This window comes from Quercus suber, unplaced genomic scaffold (genome assembly GCF_002906115.3).
Source record: "Quercus suber isolate HL8 unplaced genomic scaffold, Cork oak 2.0 scaffold_400, whole genome shotgun sequence".
Classification (NCBI taxonomy): Eukaryota; Viridiplantae; Streptophyta; class Magnoliopsida; order Fagales; family Fagaceae; genus Quercus; species Quercus suber.
This window is the reverse complement of record NW_027069851.1, coordinates 489,933-509,932: the sequence shown is the minus strand read 5'-3', so window position 1 is coordinate 509,932 and position 20,000 is coordinate 489,933. Positions and strand designations below refer to the sequence as shown.

Genomic DNA, 20,000 nt, shown 5'->3' with positions numbered 1-20,000 from the left:
TCCAGAAATATACTTATATAGACACAAAATTGAACTGTATAAGTTTCTAAATAGGTTCACATGTATAAATAGTCCATTTGTAGTAAAAATGTTAAAGAAAACAAATGTAATAATAATTTACTATAGAAAAGATTAAATTGATCATATAGCATGTGAACAAACTTAAACTTGTTCGACAAGATAACAAACATAACCTACGAAATAAAATTAAATAAATAAATAAAATTTTTTAATACTCGACTCGAGCCACAAATATTACCACTTGTTTACAGCTGTAAATATTACATTTTGGTGGCTTCTACCCTACAAGTTGTTCCAGTTCCAAATAAAAACTTCTCCCCCAAAAAAAAAGTAAAATGAAGGAAAAAAGGGGAAGTCCTTGTCTGTAAACAAAGAAAAATCAATCTGGCACCAAATTTGTGGCAAAACTCTTTTTTTTTTTTGATGGGATGTGGCAAAACTCTTAATTTCAGGTACCTCAGTCATATTAGAGCCTCCTTAGTGCGTCAAGAAGTAGTTGTTGGAGTATTGTACTATTATGGTATTATCTCTCTCTCTCTCTCTCTCTCTCTGTTTTTTTTTTTTTTTTTTTTTTAGTGCAACTTAAAAAAAAAAAAAAAAAAGCGTACTTTTTTTTCTCCTTCACAAAATTTGATCCATCAAAAGCCCATATCTACTTTGTAAGCCATCTCTCTCTCTCTCTCTCTCTCTCTCTCTCATTCCTATTTCAAACAGTTCCATTCACTGTTTAGTATAAAACCTTGTTTGGTTGCTGAGAATCAAAGAAACCCAATTTTTCCAATCTTCAGGACATTGCACAGAACCTCCAGCTGATCCAAAAAGTTACTCTCTTTTCATCGTTTTGGGTAAGTAAAAGTGACTCAAAACTCAATGCCTCATCTGGGTTTTCCATGTTTTCTAGCACTTCACTTTTTTTTTTCTCTGTTTTCTTAGCAACCAAACAAGGTTTTTTCTCACGTGCTATTCACATGTTTGTTATTACATATGGTTCAGATCCGTTGTTTTCGATTGATACCACATTGTTCTTTGGTTTAGGATTGATGTTGTACACTTGCATTAACTGCGTTAGGTACATGAGTTTAATAATAGAAGTAATCTTTGTTATCTATTTTAGGAATGTAGTTGTTGTGCGGTTTCTTGGTATTGGAGTTAATATATATTTATAGTAGTTTAAAACGTGTCTTTTATTTGATAAGATAATTGGGTATCTTTTTTATCTTTTAAATGAAGGTTTGGATGCCTTGTGGTTTTGGAAACAAAGGGATTAATTAATTGACAATTGAGTGTGAATCTCTAATAGCTTTGTCTTTTATTAATTAGTTTTGGGTCCCATTAGGATTAGATATCCAATTTGATTTGCCTTTGTAGCTTATTTAATACTTCAATGTGTAGTAATACTAGCTTTTGTCATGGGCTTGGCCTTCTTGTTGGGAAGTGGCACTTCTCCATAAATGTGTTACTCGAGGATAATTGATGGAGCACAATGGTCTTCAATTTTTTTATAGACTTGTTGCAATTCATAGGAAGAAAAATGCACCAATACGCTGTCCTACTTGGAATCAAAATGTAAACCAAAACTTAATTCGACACTCCTTTACACTATTTCATGTTTTTTTTTCTCATGCACTTGCTTTAGTACCTCCTAGTCTCTCGTATAACCCAATCCAAAAGGGGTTACTGCCAGGGATGGGAAGTATGCACCATTTTACCATTAGAATAGTTCTAAGACCTGCTTCTTCATTTTCACTAAACTTCCTCTTCCATAAAACTGACTATGTAGTTTTAGTAATTTATTAATTTTGCGACTCACATTCCCTTGAGTTTATTTGTATAAAATCTATACATAAGCAAATGTTCTTGCTGCCATTTTATGCTAATGAATTTCTCAGTTTTTCTGCATATCATTGCACGTGATATAGGCTCTGTTAACATTTTTTTTTCCTGACCTTACCACACATATTTATGTTAAATGACATGTGATTGCTGAGTCTCTTTCTGGCTCTCTTTCTGCAGGGTAAACCTATAGTGTTCTGATTCCTACAGTTCCACAGATAACTATCTTACGTGCATTTGTTGGGTTGATGCAGTAGCAAACTTTTTCAGGAATTCCCCTCCTGTGAGGAATTTTACATTAACTAAATCACTGCTAGGAACATTTTAAGTAGGTAAGCTATCTAAGACTGGTGTTGCACCCACATTGGACAGGGAGGTTGTAGCTAAGTTTGAGACCACATGGAATATCATAACCATCTAGGTACAAGTCAGGGAAGAAGGCACCGTGATTTAACTCCACTAAGGATGTGTAGAGGTTTAATGTGTTTACTGGTGCTGCTCTCAACGGCATTCATGATGTTAGTGTATTTTGGCTTTATGGGTGCTGTTATGTTGCGACTTTTTAGCATACATTACAGCAGGAAAACAACATCCTTTTTCTTTGGTGCTTGGCTAGCTTTGTGGCCTTTTCTCTTTGAAAAGATAAACAAGACAAAAGTTTTCTTTTCTGGGGAAACTGTTCCTGCAAGGGAACGTGTTTTGCTTATTGCAAACCATAGAACTGAGGTTGATTGGATGTACTTGTGGGACCTTGCATTGCGGAAGGGACGCCAGGGATACATAAAATATATTCTTAAGAGCAGTTTGATGAAACTACCAGTGTTTGGTTGGGGATTTCACATATTGGAGTTCATCTCAGTGGAGAGGAAGTGGGAGGTTGATGAATCTACCATGCGCCAAATGCTTTCAACATTTAAAGATCCTCAAGATCCCCTCTGGCTTGCTCTTTTCCCAGAAGGCACAGATTACACGTAATACTTTGATTTCTTATTCTTTCGCCTTTTGATGTTTACATGAGAGCCAATATTATCAGTAAATGATCAGCAAGATGCATGTTGTGTGTGTACGAAGATTTTGTGGATATTCTAGGAATGTTTAATTGTTTATGCTGTGGAACTGACTATCGATTGTGCATTCCATGTGTATATGGCAACTTCATCCTTTTTGGGCCAACAGTATAGAATGTTTCATGATGGAAATTGTGCTTCCTGAGTCCTATCATCTTCTAATGTCTGGTTTCCTCCAACTCTTTTGTGCAGTGAACAGAAATGCATTCGAAATCAAAAATACGCTGCTGAAAATGGCTTACCCATCCTTAAAAATGTGTTGCTTCCAAGAACAAAGGGCTTCTGTGCCTGCTTGGAAGAGTTGAGGGGCAGTTTGGATGCAGGTTATCTTATTTGTCCATATCTATGCTGGTTGCATCCACTTTTTACTTGTTATAATTCTCCATATTTGAGCAAAAGTCATATGTTATTTTGCTGGCCTTGCGTTTGGGTGATCTATCATGTTTTCATTCCTAGTACATGAAATAATTCATAGTGTTGCTACTAGTTCCTGAAAGTTTGTTTGTTTGTTTGTTTTTTTTTTTAATTAACTTTTGCTTTCAAACGTGTAATAGGCGTAAAAGTACTTACAAAATCTTGAGGTTCTTAAGCAAATGATGTGGATCTTGTCGATTACAATTGGCAGGAGTGAATAAAAAAATGCGAGAAGCATAGGTTCTAAAGCATGATCTTCCTGAATTTTTTTTTTTTGTAACATTTGAAATGATGCGCTCAGTATGCAACAGTATTTGAAATTCTCAACATTACAAGATCCATGCATGCTTTGTGGTGGTTGCGCTTTATATGTGTTTTTGGGATCAATTTTCTGCAATTATTAAGCTTATTGAACGCTATCACTTTCATGGTGGTATTTTTTCCCTGTTAAAAATGAAGGATAAATAGAAATTACAATATTGAAGTGAAAATAAATGGTTTTGTATGTTATTTACTCTAATCTAAAACCAGGGTTTTTTTTGGAGGTGAGGGGTTGAATACTCACTTTTGTCAGCATTTCCATATGAAAGGAAACTGCTAACAATCTGAATTCTTAGGGTCCATTTTGATACCGCTTATTTTGCTAAAAACTAAAAACACTATAGCAAGATAATTTTTAGACGTGTGAATAGTGCCGTGGAACCTATTTTCAATGAAAGTTTTGTTGAAAAAAGAGGTTTGTGTGCATGGGACCCCCTGGAACTCATTTAATGCTCTTCTCAAAAAAAAAAAAAATTTTGAACTCTTACCCACATGATTCTTAATTTAGCAATTCATCCTTGTTGACTTTCATGTAGTAACTGTTTCTTATCTTAATGTATTTGTATTTACTGCAGTTTATGATGTAACCATTGGCTACAAGCATCGCTGTCCAACTTTCATGGACAATGTCTATGGAGTAGACCCTTCTGAAGTTCATATTCATGTTAGACGCATCCGTCTTGATGATATCCCTACATCTGAAGATGAGATTTCCAGTTGGCTGATGGATACATATCGTCTCAAGGACCAGTTGCTTTCAAATTTTTATACTGAAGGCCATTTTCCTCATCAAGGAACAGAAGAGGACCTCTCCACAGTGAAGTGCCTTGTTAATTGTGTGGCGGTAATTGCCTTGATCAGCTTTTGTATGTACCTCACCTTTTTCACATCCTTCTTCTTCAAAATGTATGTATCTTTGGTGTGTGCTTATCTGGCATCTGCAACCTACTTCAATATTCGACCATTGCCAATTGTTGGCCTTTTGAAGGCTTAGTTTACTTGTAACTTACATATGTATTGAGCAGGCACTGTCAACAAGTTCCAAATTGAGATCTGTTATTGTAATATTATGATAGAGCTTGGGCCCATAGGTTAAGGTTTTTCTTCTCAAGTATAGTTGGCGGACAGCCTTTGTTAAAGGTGATTCCATCACTAAGGGTTCACAAATTGATGTTCTTCTTCAGATGCATATGTGTAAAACTGTATGTGACCAAAGCCAGAGTCACTTAATGATCATACATTTTTGTCCCTGAATTTAACTATTGGTGATTGAATTTATATTCATCACCTTGATTCCACAGTGCATGCATTATGTAATATTTTGGGCAGAAGTTTCAGCAAACACTTTACTTTGAGCTTCCCAATGGGAAATGTAAAACTTTATCTGTAATGATTTGTTGTACCTACATGTATTCTTGCTTTCGTTTTGGTTTGATGAGTTTAGCAAATTGGGGCCCATAAAATAATGCTAATTATTAAACAATACAATAACTACATTTGGATGTCAAGTAGAATAAAAACGTGGGAAAAGAAAGAGCACAGCCGTAGGGCAAGAAATCTTCTTTTTTAATTAATTGAATGCTGGAACAATATTTTTCCTCTACACAACTATTAATATAGTTTATAGTAGAACAAAGTTGAGGGTTATGGTTCATGGACGGGGTCTACATGGATATTTCTCAACGATGACTTTCTTGAACTGAATTTTCAATCAAATGTCAGGAGCTTTCACTGAAATTTATTTACTTATTTTTGGACTGAAACCTGAAACAATTAGCTCGAGGTCATTTAAAGACGAGAGGAATAAAGTTATAAACAAAGAACTTATAAGTTATAACTATTGCGTATAATCTTGTTCTCCACCATGGTAACAACTGAATGCAATTTGATTTGAAACTTAGTTTTTATTTCTGTTTGAATTCCTAGAAAATGAAGGAAAAAAAAAATAATAAGAACAGAAAAGAAAAAAAGAATGTTGGCTTTTTGGGTTTTACTTTTTCTTTTACCGTAAGGCGACTCGTTGTTTTCCTATGGTGTTCCAATATTGAGCTAGCTCCTGAGAAACCATTTTTCATCCTGTCTCCTTAGGAAACCTTTTCAGGTTCAACATGATAACAAAGGATGTTCGCCGTTTTGGCTGGGTGACAAGGAAGAAATTTGTAATTTTTCAAAACACATCAATCACATTTCCTTTCATTGTCTAATTACATTTACAGATTCACCAGGACAATGAAGCCAGAAACTAAAATTTCACATAAATTAAATCTGTAATCTTGTATTGAATGACTAGACTGAAAACAATGGAACATTGGTGACATCAATAAAATTAAAAAAAAAAAATAAAAGAAAAAGAAATTCAATACCAGAAAGAAATTAATGTCTTCAACACGAATCCAAACGCATGGATTCATGATACAATCTATAAAAATGAAGGAATATATCATCATTATCATTGTCACGAAACATAAAATGTATCAAACAGTTTTCTAACATAAAAGCAATCACCAGCAGGCAGAAAGCGCACCAAGGATCATATTTAGTTGTTGGGATGTTTTATGATCCTTTGCAAAACCACAGTTCTTGCCCTCCGAATGTCCCGGCTGCAAATATCAGCTTGCACCCCCAAATCTTCAACATTTTTCATAAACGCTCCCAACTTCTTCTTAATCTCTTGTATTGCAATCTTCACAGCATCTTCTTCAATGGCAAAATCTGCACTCTGCAGAAGTGCCTCAATCTCAATTTCCAACCGGTCAATGAGAACTCGGATATTGTCCAAGTCCTTAATGGCAACATAGGTACCAACTTGCATTGAGCTAATTACATCCTTCTGTTTTCTCAAAGCATCTTCATAGTTCTTCCACAAAGAGTCAATCCACTTTCCCATTGAGCCAACTGGGATAGAAGTAGCAGCAGCCAAAGCCGCTGCAACAGGTGGAGCAGCCATAGCTGCAGCTACAACTGAGCAAATCAACACAGCAGTGAAGGTAGCAGCAAATATTATACTTGAAACCTTCCTCCAAGCATGAATGGACTTAAGCTTTTTGTCAAGCTTATTCTTTTGCAGTTGCAACTTCTCAAGCATTAGCATCTGCTGTTTATACAGAGACTCAAAGATTTGGAAGAATTCTAGAGTGAAAGGGTCACCAGCAGCCTTGAAATTCTTCAACTCCTGCAAAGTCCTCACATACCTATTCCCTCCCAATTCAGTTTCTTCCTCAAATTGTTGAAGTGCGACAAGAATAAGCAATTGGCTATCCCGAGCTCGCTTTAGGCACTTCTCCAATGCTGTACAGAAATCTAGAGTTTTCAAGCTATTCTCAAAGTACTCCTCCACAAGCTCAAACAGTTCTGGATTCTTCCAAATATCTTTCTTGCATTCCAAGATAACTTTAACAACCTCTTGGTTCATTTCCAAGAGACATTCTGTGACTTCCTTCAAAGAATCAAAGGAAAGGGCTCGAACTTCAACCCCAACTGCAATAGTGTTGATGACTTGGTTAGTACGTTCTTGAAGGGTGGTGTCAAAGGACTGCAAGTCTGCATCAAGCCTGCAAGCAGCTTCATAAGAATTCAATTCGGTTTTGTACTGTAAGTTGGTACTGAGATTGATAGCAGAGGATGTTTCAGGGGTCTTCTTGCTCATATGGCCACCCATACCTTCAGCTTAAAGCTAAACAATAACAATAACAACAACAATCAAGTCTTAGTCTCAAAATTTTGGGGTCAGCTAACTCAGAGCTAAACAAACCAAGAAAAAGAACAAAACCAGATTCAATATAGAAACTTTGCCAATCCTTGAAGTTGTTTTCTAAAACCCCTTGTATTTAATCCTTAAAAGCAACAAGCTTTTTACCTTTCTTTTCTTTGCAGGAGCGAAACTTCTATGTAAAAGACATGAACTTGTCAAACAAATTCGTTGGCAAGAGAGAAAATAAAAACCCAATTTCGAGTGCAGTTCTATGAAAGATATATGATGAGATATTTTAATCCTAGCCCAGCTTTCCTTCTAATATATACAATATGTATTCAGATTAGAACAAACCCAATTCACCAAACTATAAAAATTTGTAGACTTGATTCACAGGACCTTCATAGTAGGTTGGCAACTTTATCACCACAAAAGACCTTCACAAGATTCGAAAGACTTTGAAACTGACCAGAATGGATAAGACCCAGAGAGAATTAGGAACTTGGGCAAGTAATTAAAGTAGAAAAGTCTTAGGACCAAGGAAGAAAATGATTGAAATAGATAAGTGATGGGGTTGGTTTTTTGTTTGAAAGAAATATATATAAAATAAAATAAAAAAGCTAGCAAGGCGTGGAAGAACTTGAGGCGAATGAAGAATGAAGAAGCTTAAAGAGAATTAAAACTGTTAAGGACCAATGAATATGTGGGGGGTGGTGGAGTTGGAGACTCTTTAAGCATAGCTTGCACGCATGAGAAAATTGAGAGAGAAAGAGAGAAAGAGAGAGTTGGACATTGTAAAACGCGGGAAGCAATCTATGTGTCTTTCTCTCTCTAGAAGAACACCTTCTCTCTCTCTCTCTCTTTCTCTGCCTTCACAGTTTTAACGCGCAAAGCAACGGTTACCAAAGAGATATAGGGGGAGGTGGTGCAAAGAGAGAAAAAGGTAAAGGTGGTAAAAGACTTCTGCCCCAAGACTATGGTTAGTATAGAAGGATACAAACGCGTTGATATGAGTAAAACATAGTTATTAATGAAAGGATAAATTATTACAGGCAGTGGTCATTTAATCCTAGCCCAGCTTTCCTTCTAATATATACAATATGTATTCAGATTAGAACAAACCCAATTCACCAAACTATAAAAATTTGTAGACTTGATTCACAGGACCTTCATAGTAGGTTGGCAACTTTATCACCACAAAAGACCTTCACAAGATTCGAAAGACTTTGAAACTGACCAGAATGGATAAGACCCAGAGAGAATTAGGAACTTGGGCAAGTAATTAAAGTAGAAAAGTCTTAGGACCAAGGAAGAAAATGATTGAAATAGATAAGTGATGGGGTTGGTTTTTTGTTTGAAAGAAATATATATAAAATAAAATAAAAAAGCTAGCAAGGCGTGGAAGAACTTGAGGCGAATGAAGAATGAAGAAGCTTAAAGAGAATTAAAACTGTTAAGGACCAATGAATATGTGGGGGGTGGTGGAGTTGGAGACTCTTTAAGCATAGCTTGCACGCATGAGAAAATTGAGAGAGAAAGAGAGAAAGAGAGAGTTGGACATTGTAAAACGCGGGAAGCAATCTATGTGTCTTTCTCTCTCTAGAAGAACACCTTCTCTCTCTCTCTCTCTTTCTCTGCCTTCACAGTTTTAACGCGCAAAGCAACGGTTACCAAAGAGATATAGGGGGAGGTGGTGCAAAGAGAGAAAAAGGTAAAGGTGGTAAAAGACTTCTGCCCCAAGACTATGGTTAGTATAGAAGGATACAAACGCGTTGATATGAGTAAAACATAGTTATTAATGAAAGGATAAATTATTACAGGCAGTGGTCATTAAAGATAAATAGTAGCATGCACATTCTTAGTGTGACGGTTATACTACAAGTACAAGTATTTGTAAAGTAGAAAATAATAGTCGAGGTTCAAATCTTCAAAAGAGTGCTTCACACACATTAGCTCAAACTAGAATAAAATTTTCATATAAATAAAAAGGAAATAAATGTCCCACATCCTAAATTTTTTTTTTTCATGTATAAAAAAGAATGGTACTTTCCAAACTTCCAGTTAGCTACAATGGAACTATTTGCCCACTTTAAGATGATTTCTATTTTCTATTTAGTATTATACAAAATGCTAATGGGTTTCTTCTTTTGGTATAGATGTGATTGGAAGCCAATTATGTTATTTGATAAGAAATGTCTTTATAAGTTAGTTAAAGTGGAATCCACAAAAACTATTGTCATGATGTAGGCACTATTTAAATGCTATTGTATCTAAATAAATAAAAAAAGCATAATAGTAATAAATTTATTTCACTTGAAAAGCTTAGGTGAATCAATAATTACAAAAAAGTTATAATTATTTATGATATAACTCATTGAATTTGTGCTTCTCATAAATAATTATTTATGATATAACTACAAGATGTTTAAAACTGACTAATTTGGTGGTAAAAAGAGAGGACTAAATTGAAATAAAAGTTTGCCGCTTTAACGTAATAATTATTATCCTATGGACTTTTGTTGAAACGTAGTCTTTATCATAATTCCGTAAATGAATGAATTGTCAATGAAGTCAATCAGTTAGGGGCCCAGTTTGATAGGCTGTAAAAGGTTGTGTCAGATTACCAAAATACCAATTGCATTGCTCTGTAATTTTGTAGTCTGAACACAAAGATTTATTTAATTTTGCATATGGTGAGTGAAGAGGAGTTCACACAAATCAAGCTTTTTGATATTGTTTTTATGGAACACTTATTGTGAAGCTTTGAAGAAACAAATAGGTGAAGATTCAGAAGGCTTCAAGGGATTGATAAAAGATATTTGCAAGAAATACCTTAATGTTCTATAGCTTCACAAGCATTGTCTTTTTTAAAAAAAAAAACAAAAATTACATGTTTTTAACTTTAAAATGATACTAAGATGGTTGAAAACCAAACCCCATAATTTTTTATTTAGTTTTAATTAAAAAAAAAAAAAAAAAAACACACTAACAAAAAACCAAGTAGCTTCATGTAGCATGATTGCATGAATGTTCTAAGAAGAAATCGTATGGAAAATTAAAAATGGAGATTGGTATATGGTATATACAATGAACGATATATGCTGGTTATTGTGCAAGAAAAATGATGAGAAATTATATATTACCTGATTGAGATTGTAGTTCTTGAAGTTTGGTAATCAAAGTAACTCAATAGCACTCAGCAAACTCACCACCTGAAAGGAACAAGTTGACTGCCTAGCTAGAGAGTTGAATGTTTGTAGCTGAATTATGAATTATCTGATTCTATTTATACTTATCTTGAAACTCAAATAGTTACTTGGTTGCCAAGAAATCATTTTGCACATACAGGCTATAACTGTAAGTATCTTTTTATCAAATTACAATAATACACATGATTAACGTACGAAATACGTTTGGTTTCAAATTTGTCAAAAAAAAAAAAGTGTATAACATATGTATAAAACAACTGTATTTTAGTAGAAGTTGTTGTCATTTCTAATACCAAATTTACCATAATAATATCTGTTTATTGGTGAGTATACGAGTGACATACGTAACAGAGAGATAAAACCAATTATATATATTCATATTTATGTATATATACATGTGTGCATATAAAGCAAATTTAATAGTTTTTTTTTTTTGGAGAAGAGAGCAAATTTAATAGTAGTGTTGAGATTACCTAATATTCATATGACGAGAAGTAAGTAATAAAGTTTTAAAATTTGCCGAAAACATATCTAAACTCCCTTTTTAAAGAATTTATATAATATAGCTAGAATGAGAAGATAGTCATATGGTCCTCCTAAGATCAAACATATTTCTTATCAATAGCTATTTTTAAGGAGTACACATAGTGCCTAAAACTTACAAAGATTTACTTGTATTGGTTGGAATAACCATGTATTCAACCCAATGGGAAAACTAAATAATTTTTTTTTCCTTAAATAGTTTATTATTATTATTTCCAAAAATAAAAGATTTTTCTTCTTAGTGGGTCAAGTGGTCCTATACATTAGATTTTAGACCAATTAGAAAAGTGACACGTATCCGTATCCTAATAAATCCACTTCACATAGCATTAGATCCAAGCCTTACTATTTTTTCATAATTGTTTAAAATTGTTTTCAATTCTATACAAAATTATAAACAAACAAAAAATGTGATATTGTTTATGTTTTTGTCATTTTGGGTTTTATGAGCCATTTTCACTTTTGTTAACACCATATAATAAACCAAAAAAGAATAAATAAATAAAACAAATCTCTTAAAACAAAAAGGAAATTAAAAAAAAAATGAGTTAAGCTTCAATCCAATACATCAAATGCACTAAACTCGATAGCATACAAACTGATGTCTATTTTCACATGTCTATTTCGTATTTGTCCATGCACTATTGCACTCAACCTGATATAAACACGTGTATTAAATACTTTCATTGCACTAATGCACTTGAACAAAGCCGTATCCTTATAAAATAATGGCAACATTGTAATATAGGTTAGAGCAAGGGGTGTTTTTGGTAGTGGAGACTCCTTGGAGGACTAGGAAAAACAAAGTTGATAGTCGTTTTCTGAAGACAGGATGAGCTCAGCTGACACAGCATGCAGTACCCGCGTGGTGGTCCGACCCACTCGCGTTGCGGAGTCTCGGGACTGCTACAATCACCAGCCTTCAGCTGACACGTATTACCAAAACTATACGTGTCGGTGACTCATTGGTTGCCGGCTGAAAATGATTCGACGCTACGTCAAAAGAGTTTTTCCCGTCACGTGCTTTATAACGCTCCTCGATTATGTTGCTTTCCTTAACAAGACACTCACGAATTTTTCAAACCTTTGAAATGATTTTCTTTCATTAATTTCCGTGAACTTTATTTACTTCTTCTTCTTTTGTTTTTTTTTTGGTCCCAATCACGTTGAAAATGATCTACTCTACTTTATGGTGGGTTTTGATTGAATACGTGGCAATTATTTAGGTTTTAATGATAAGCATGGACTTTGGATTTTGAAGTATGAACACAAAATGAGATTTTCCCCATGTCAAACACTCTAGAAAATGATGAGTAATGATACGATTACGATTTTTACCGCACCTTTTGATATAACTTACTACAAGTCATGAGTAGTAAAGTTATGAATTCACTACTTTTCTTTTATTACTCATAACTTACTATATGAGTAAATTGTAGTAAAAATTATGATTCTAACATTTTTTAGAAAATTATTCCTTACACTAGTAAAAACTTTTAGCAAGTCAACCAAAAAAAAATATTTTTTTGAACTCTTTGAACTCCTTTGAAAGGATTTTCTTTCATTAATTTCCGTGAACTTTATTTACTTCTTCTTCTTTTGTTTTTTTTTTTTGGTAAAATATCATTTTCGTCCTTAAACTATTATAAAAGTTCGTTTTTCGTCCCTAAACTTTCAAAAGTTCGTTTTTCGTCCCTAAACTATCACAAAAGTTCTATTTTCGTCCTTAAACTTTCAAAAGTTCTATTTTCGTCCCTAAACTTTTCCAAATGTATTGATTTTCGTCCCTCCCACATCAGCACTCTGTCAAAGCCACGTCAGCACTCTGGAAATATTTAGGGACGAAAATAGAACTTTTGAAAGTTTAGGGACGAAAAACAAATTTTTGTGATAGTTTAGGGACGAAAAACGAACTTTTGAAAGTTTAGGGATGAAAAACGAACTTTGGAGATAGTTAAGGGACGAAAATGATATTTTACCCTTTTTTTTTTGGTCCCAATCACGTTGAAAATGATCTACTCTACTTTATGGCGGGTTTTGATTGAATACGTGGCAATTATTTAGGTTTTAATGATAAGCATGGACTTCGAATTTTGAAGTATGAACACAAAATGAGATTTTCTCCATGTCAAACACTCTAGAAAATGATGAGTAATGATATGATTACGATTTTTATCGCACCTTTTGATATAACTTACTACAAGTCATGAGTAGTAGAGTTATGAAATCACTACTTTTACTTTATTACTCATAATTTACTATATGAGTAAATTGTGGTAAAAATTATGATTCTAACATTTTTCAAAAAATTATTCCTTACACTAGTAAAAACTTTTAGCAAGTCAACCAAAAAAAAATATTTTTTTGGAACTCTTTGAACTTATTTAGATGTGTTTAATGTGAAAAGAAAAAAGAAAGAAAAAATTTTGCCGACAAATTCTTTAAGGCAGTGATTAAGATGCTTTAATTTTTTTTTATTAAATAATGTTTTATACAATTATTTTCAAAAAGTCAAACGGTATAATTAAAAAGACACATATAATCACGTCGAATTTATGCATGTAATTCAATTAATCACTGACAATTTAACTTGTGTATTTTATATTTTGAAAAGTGTGCATTACAGCTCATAAATGAGTATTTATTAATTTTTAACCCATGCCTTTATGACACTCGTAAACAAAGATTCAATCACCCAAATAAAAATATCCCTTTTTTCTACCATGCCTTCAACAAATCGCATTGAAATGCACATTTGGTGTATAATTGATATTTAAATTCCTTAAGCCTTTTTTCCCAAAAAAAAGAAAAAGAAAAAGAAAAAAAAGAAACACATAAGATATGTTTTAACCGTAAAGGAAATAAATGTTTGACTTATAATAACAAAAATGGTAGTAATATCAATTTATAATTTGGTATTATAACTTGTCACACACTTCCTTAAAAGTTACTATGACTTTTTAGTAGAGTTGTTGTGTGTCTTTGTATTAGAATGTCTTTTCTTCTCTTTTGTGTTTGTTTGTTTTTAAAAAAAAAAAAAAATCTATAATTTGGTATATTAAGAAAATTCTCATTAAAAAAAAAAAAAAAAGATCTCCTTAGATGGAGCCATTTAAATTTTGTTCTTTAACTGGGGAACAAAAAAAATTGCCTCATGTCTTTTCTTTTTCATTGACGAAACAAAAAGTGGTGCACTTCTTAGAGAACGAAATCAAAAACAAAAACCCAGAAAAAATTAAGGATTTTTTAGGTCTTATTTATTATAGTAGACCAACTACAGGAAAATGTTGTTGTATTAGGCCTTTGACTGATAACGTAATCGTTGTGTATCAAGATAACGACAGTTTACAACTTTAACAAGATACGTCACATACAATTAAGTGGATGAGGATCTTGAAAACGATTAATTTTGTCCATAAGAAAACTCTAATTATTTTCATGACATCCCAATAATTCAAAGAAATAATGACAAATTACATGTTCACAACGTTTTAAAAATATTTTTACAACAAATACTAAGTGGCACCTTATTACTAGTGAGCAAAAGAGTAATCAAATTATAACTGGTAATAATAATTTACCACCTAGCATTTGTAATAAAAATATTATAAACGTAATTGTTCTCGTAAATAAATATAATCAATATCAATAATTCAACATGGAGCCCTATCAAAAACTCGGATGTGGTGTGTGGGACTTAAGGATTGTCAGAGACTCAGAGGGTATCCAGTGCTATTGTGCTTCTCTGTGCTTCTGTGATCCTGATATGTTGTTTTTATTAGGCTTTGCTTTGCTGTGGATTTATGAGGATTTAATAATTTGAATCGAGCTGTCCAATTTACTGAAATGGGGATGGCAACTTCGTATCACATTTTCTAAAATATTATTAAGAATCATATTTGTAATAATTTGATAGTTACAACATGATTTTTTTTTTTTTTTGAATAATAGATATTTTTGTTGAAAACACAAAGAGATGTGAGTTAAATTAGAAGAGTACTCTTAACAAAATCAGGAATTATTTTAACTTTATACATTGTATAAACTATTGGAAGGGGCCAACGTAACAATTTGAAGATGTTATTTAATAGTTAAATCTTTAACGGATCCATTAATGAACAAATTTAGACTTTTATTTTTTAATTTTAAAAAAAAATTAGACGAGTTAAACACAATAAGGTCATATATATATTTCAGTTTTTTCATATAAAGCTGCTGCTTGTGCAGGCCGGTGTTAAAGTTATGCTTAATTATTAACTTAATGAGTTAAAAAAATTTATTAAAATTAAGGTTGAAGCTTAATTGATGAAATTAAAAAGCATTTCTTGTTATAAAGAAAAACAAATATTTTTCTGAGATTTTATTTTATTTTTCCCTTGATGACATGGATAATGTGAACCTTTTAAGCATTTTATCTGCAATTTTTTATTTATTGAAATGATAAAAATTCTATTTCATTTCTATAAATGTAATACATCTACGACAATATGTCTTTCAATGAAATGGGGAATTTCCTCCAACCAAATCTCTAATAATATATGTTAGGTTTAGGCTCCTAAAGCTAAGACATTTGCTACTTTGTTACACCCTTAACTTGTACATTATAAGTTTCTCAAAAAAAAAAAAAAAAACTTGTATATTATAAATTTATAACACCACCCCTCCTAAAGTATTTGGCGTCCTATTATGGATCCTTGAGCAAGTGACCTACTCTAGAGAGGTTAGGCTTTTCCGAAATGTGTGCTGAATAATAGTTGATGAATCTTGTAATATATTTCTCTAGAAAAACCTATTGCCTTGTTGACAGCTTTTGCTTCCTCATTGTCCCTTCCCATGGGTATTTGACTTAAAGCGGCTACAAGACTGTGTTAAAAAAATAGGTTTATGTGCAATGGCCCAAGTGTAGGCCCAAGTAAGGTTAATCCTAACCCTTATATATGTACTCTACTAGGGTTCTTTGTAACACACAATTGAGCACGTAAAAATGTTGCAGCTAAAGACTTTCTCTTTGAACATAGCTTATCAAGTTGAACCACATAACTCTTGTATTCATTTTATCTTTGATGAATTCTGTTATACCAATGGACTGAAAGTCTCGGATGCTGATGATTTTGTGGTAAGTCCTGAGAAAATAAACACAGAATCAGAGGAGACCGGTGGAAACCGGCCAAGAATCCTCCGATGGCAAAGTTAATCTTTGTAATTCCAAAAAAGTTGGAAAAATCTCAATCACCTACCATCCTGTTGGCGATCATTTATATAGCATGTGGGTAGCGGTTACTTATTTGATAACCGTTCCTATTGCTGAGTAGTATGAAAGGTTCGGAGATAACTTCCATAATCGCCATGGAAGTTACATTATGGGTATGCCTTTCACAACAGTTGGACTTGGCTTACAATGATTCGTCTATTCTCACACCTGGCAAAAATACGCACGTTTAAGGCTCGAGGTGCTCAGGACACAACAACCTCGTCCGTCCTTCAAGGACAGACAGACGAGGTCTTGTTACACCCTTAACTTGTACATTATAAGTTTCTCAAAAAAAAAAAAAAAAAAAAAACTTGTATATTATAAATTTATAACACCACCCCTCCTAAAGTATTTGGCGTCCTATTATGGATCCTTGAGCAAGTGACCTACTCTAGAGAGGTTAGGCTTTTCCGAAATGTGTGCTGAATAATAGTTGATGAATCTTGTAATATATTTCTCTAGAAAAACCTATTGCCTTGTTGACAGCTTTTGCTTCCTTATTGTCCCTTCCCATGGGTATTTGACTTAAAGCGGCTACAAGACTGTTAAAAAAATAGGTTTATGTGCAATGGCCCAAGTGTAGGCCCAAGTAAGGTTAATCCTAACCCTTGTATATGTACTCCACTAGGGTTCTTTGTAACACACAATTGAGCATGTAAAAATGTTGCAGCTAAAGACTTTCTCTCTGAACATAGCTTATCAAGTTGAACCACATAACTCTTGTATTCATTTTATCTTTGATGAATTCTGTTATACCAGTGGGCTGAAAGTCTCGGATGTTGATGATTTTGTGGTAAGTCCTGAGAAAATAAACACAGAATCAGAGGAGACTGATGGAAACCGGCCAAGAATCCTTCGATGACAAAGTTAATCTCTGTAATTCCAAAAAAGTTGGAAAAATCTCAATCACCTACCATCCTGTTGGCGATCATTTATATAGCATGTGGGTAGCGGTTACTTATTTGATAACCGTTCCTATTGCTGAGTAGTACGAAAGGTTCGGAGATAACTTCCATAATCGCCATGGAAGTTACATTATGGGTATGCCTTTCACAACAGTTGGACTTGGCTTACAATGATTCGTCTATTCTCACACCTGGCAAAAATACGCACGTTTAAGGCTCGAGATGCTCAGGACACAACAACCTCGTCCGTCCTTCAAGGACAGACAGACGAGGTCGCCATGGACGAGCAAGGGGTACCTTCTCTTTGGACAACACTTATGGACGAGACGTGACACGGACTTGGATTTTTATTACACCATCAATCTTACTTCCGCTTTTTCTCAATCTTTACAATTCTCTTTTTATCTTACAATATTTAACACTATATGACATTGCTTGATGATCAAGCACAACTGCGCAAATACCCCAATGCCAACAACATTGATTCCCCCAAACTTAGCACCATCAAATTGTACTTTGCAATTTAATGTTATATCATACTCATAACTCAGTCACTTTGTACATAGATTATCCAGAACCTTGAAGCAACTCATAAAATAAGTTAGGATTGCATGAGCTATAACTTTACTCAATACCTCTCGCATTTCTTGGGATAATAATTTCTCCTTCTAGTCTTGCAACTTTGTCCACACTCTCTTTGATTTTCGAGAAAGAGTGCGGTGAGGTGGGGTATTCTTGCTTAAAAGCAACACTATATCTGCTAAATATTTAGAATGCCTTGGCATTCCCCAAAATATATCAATCCTGCAAAAAAGAAGCTTATCAGCTACAAATGAGAGATTAATTAGTTCAAGACTTTCCCTATGTATTACTACCTTATCCTTTTAGGTTTAGCCTTTCTCAGTAGTTTTTTTTGTCCCTCTAGAGGGAAGAAGAAGAAAAAGAAGAAGAGGAAGGTAATGGATCTTTGATGTAATATAGTCGATTATTTGTTTAGATGGCCCCATTCAAATTGATAATATATCATGCTCATTTTCAATTTTAGAAACATCGGGCTAGTTTTACCTTTCCTTTTATCCAATTTCGACAACCACTACCTTGTTTTTTATGTGATTTAAGTAAGATTTGATATAATTTCTTAAGGGTAATGATTATATGTATATGTAAACACAGGATTTTTTCTTCTTCAAAATAACACTAAAACTCAAATAATTTCGTTAGTTAGCATATTTCAAAACTATTTAGCAAACTAACATCTCGAGGGTAGGGAACTCAATTTTGTAGCGCTAAATCGAGCATTACAGACTTGAGTTCTATGCGTGGAAATCAAGCATTATGGACTCGAGTTCCATAAAGAGATCAAACGAAGCCACAATGAGGAAACACAAACTACACGAAGAAGAACTAGAAGGAAGAAACACAAAAACCTAGACCAAACGAAGAAGAAAAAAAAAACAAGAGACACGAAGATTCGAAGAAACCAAACAAGAAACACGAAGAAACAACAAACCCAAATCTCCCTAACCCAAACCATTCAGCTCAGATTGAACCCAAGCAGCGACAACAAAGGTTCCAGTGGCGGCGACGAAACTCCAGAAGAATGTTTTCCTCTAATTCCTTCATTTTCTTCTTTAATTTGGGTCATTCATTCTTCTCTAAGTCATTCATTTTCTTCTTTGGAAAAGGGGTTTGAGGATGTTCTGTTGGATATCTCAGGGAAATTGAGCCTTGAAGACTCGAGTTCCGTGGAACTCGACTTCGTCACACTCGATTTACAACAACAAAATCGAGTCCCTTCTGCTCGAGATGTTAGTTTGCTAAATTGTTTTGAAAATGTGCTGACTAACGAAATTGTTTGAGATTCAGTGTTATTTTGAAAAAAAAAATCTGTAAACATATGTTGATTTCATGTTTTGAAAACACAATTTTACAAGTTGTGTGTTCGGCATTTGGTAACTAGCTATGTGCAACATTAATTAACATTTTGTTAATATTATACTACTTAATAATTTTTCATTATATGTATTTTTAACAAATCCATTATTAGATTGCATTATGTCTTGTGCAGTTGTGCTAAAAAGCTCTACCGTTATACTTAAAATAGATAAAAATAAAAATTAATAAACATCTTATCACATATTTACATTTCAAATTTTTTTAGCAACAAAAAGGACAATTGCACAACTTAAATTTCAAGTATGGAATTCCACCTTGTTTTCAATTTCATTGGCTTGTATACGTTCTTGTTCCAAGTAACACTTCATCACCAAACTTTCCCATAAAAAAAAAAATCAAAAGAATAAAAATGAAAAAGGCACATGCATGGGTTTTGTCGCTTTAAAGGTTCACATGCCATCATACAAAAAAACCTTCCATAAACTATAGTACTCAAACAACTAAATCCCGATATAAGTTCTCTTCAGTCCCTTTACACCACACCGAGGTATGCCCGTGACTCGGCCCCTGGTATTTGCCTATTCTTGCAACTCCTAGGGCTCTCTGTGAGACTTTGTGATCACGGGCCTTGAACTCTTTTTTAGTAACAATGATAATGACAATTCAGCAAAAAGAAAATAAATAAATAAATGATAAAAGGAAAAAATAATTATATATAATAATTTAATGAAGTGACAAGTTATGATTAATGCAATATTACTTTTATATAAATTAATCACTTTTGTTGTACCACCTCTATTTCATAAAAAACGATATATATATATATATATATTATTTAATTTTATTAAT

General features: G+C 33.4%; 2 protein-coding genes across 5 annotated transcripts; one reads left to right on the top strand and one right to left on the bottom strand.

Moving 5' to 3' along the window:
* Positions 1–369: 369 nt before the first annotated feature.
* Positions 370–5,089, top strand: LOC112032485 (probable 1-acyl-sn-glycerol-3-phosphate acyltransferase 5). 3 transcript variants are annotated; one of them, XM_065761176.1, is made up of 5 exons: positions 621–680; positions 810–866; positions 2,035–2,825; positions 3,114–3,244; positions 4,232–5,089. In XM_065761176.1, exons 3-5 carry the CDS (start codon positions 2,254–2,256, stop codon positions 4,648–4,650), a joined length of 1,122 nt encoding a protein of 373 aa, XP_065617248.1. In that variant the 5' UTR covers positions 621–680; positions 810–866; positions 2,035–2,253; the 3' UTR covers positions 4,651–5,089. The 3 variants fall into 3 exon arrangements, with proteins under 3 accessions (XP_023921011.1, XP_065617248.1, XP_023921010.1); XM_024065243.2 differs by lacking the exons at positions 621–680; positions 810–866 and adding an exon at positions 370–541; XM_024065242.2 differs by lacking the exon at positions 621–680 and having other exon boundaries at positions 688–866.
* Positions 5,090–5,988: 899 nt separating this feature from the next.
* LOC112032506 (UPF0496 protein At4g34320) lies at positions 5,989–10,599 on the bottom strand. 2 transcript variants are annotated; one of them, XM_024065268.2, is made up of 2 exons: positions 10,491–10,599; positions 5,989–7,329 (listed from the first exon to the last, which is right to left on the bottom strand). In XM_024065268.2, exon 2 carries the CDS (start codon positions 7,312–7,314, stop codon positions 6,193–6,195), a length of 1,122 nt encoding a protein of 373 aa, XP_023921036.1. In that variant the 5' UTR covers positions 7,315–7,329; positions 10,491–10,599; the 3' UTR covers positions 5,989–6,192. The 2 variants fall into 2 exon arrangements, with proteins under 2 accessions (XP_023921036.1, XP_023921037.1); XM_024065269.2 differs by lacking the exon at positions 10,491–10,599 and adding an exon at positions 7,513–8,233.
* Between the last annotated feature and the right edge of the window lie 9,401 nt (positions 10,600–20,000).

Bases quoted from the DNA above. Each gene is read 5' to 3' on its own strand.
- LOC112032506 (XM_024065268.2), bottom strand. From the start codon at position 7,314: ATGGGTGGCCATATGAGCAAGAAGACCCCTGAAACATCCTCTGCTATC.
- LOC112032485 (XM_024065243.2), top strand. From the start codon at position 2,254: ATGGAATATCATAACCATCTAGGTACAAGTCAGGGAAGAAGGCACCGT. The intron at 2,826-3,113 runs GTAATACTTTGA...TCTTTTGTGCAG, and splicing joins CCAGAAGGCACAGATTACAC to TGAACAGAAATGCATTCGAA. The intron at 3,245-4,231 runs GTTATCTTATTT...TATTTACTGCAG, and splicing joins GAGGGGCAGTTTGGATGCAG to TTTATGATGTAACCATTGGC.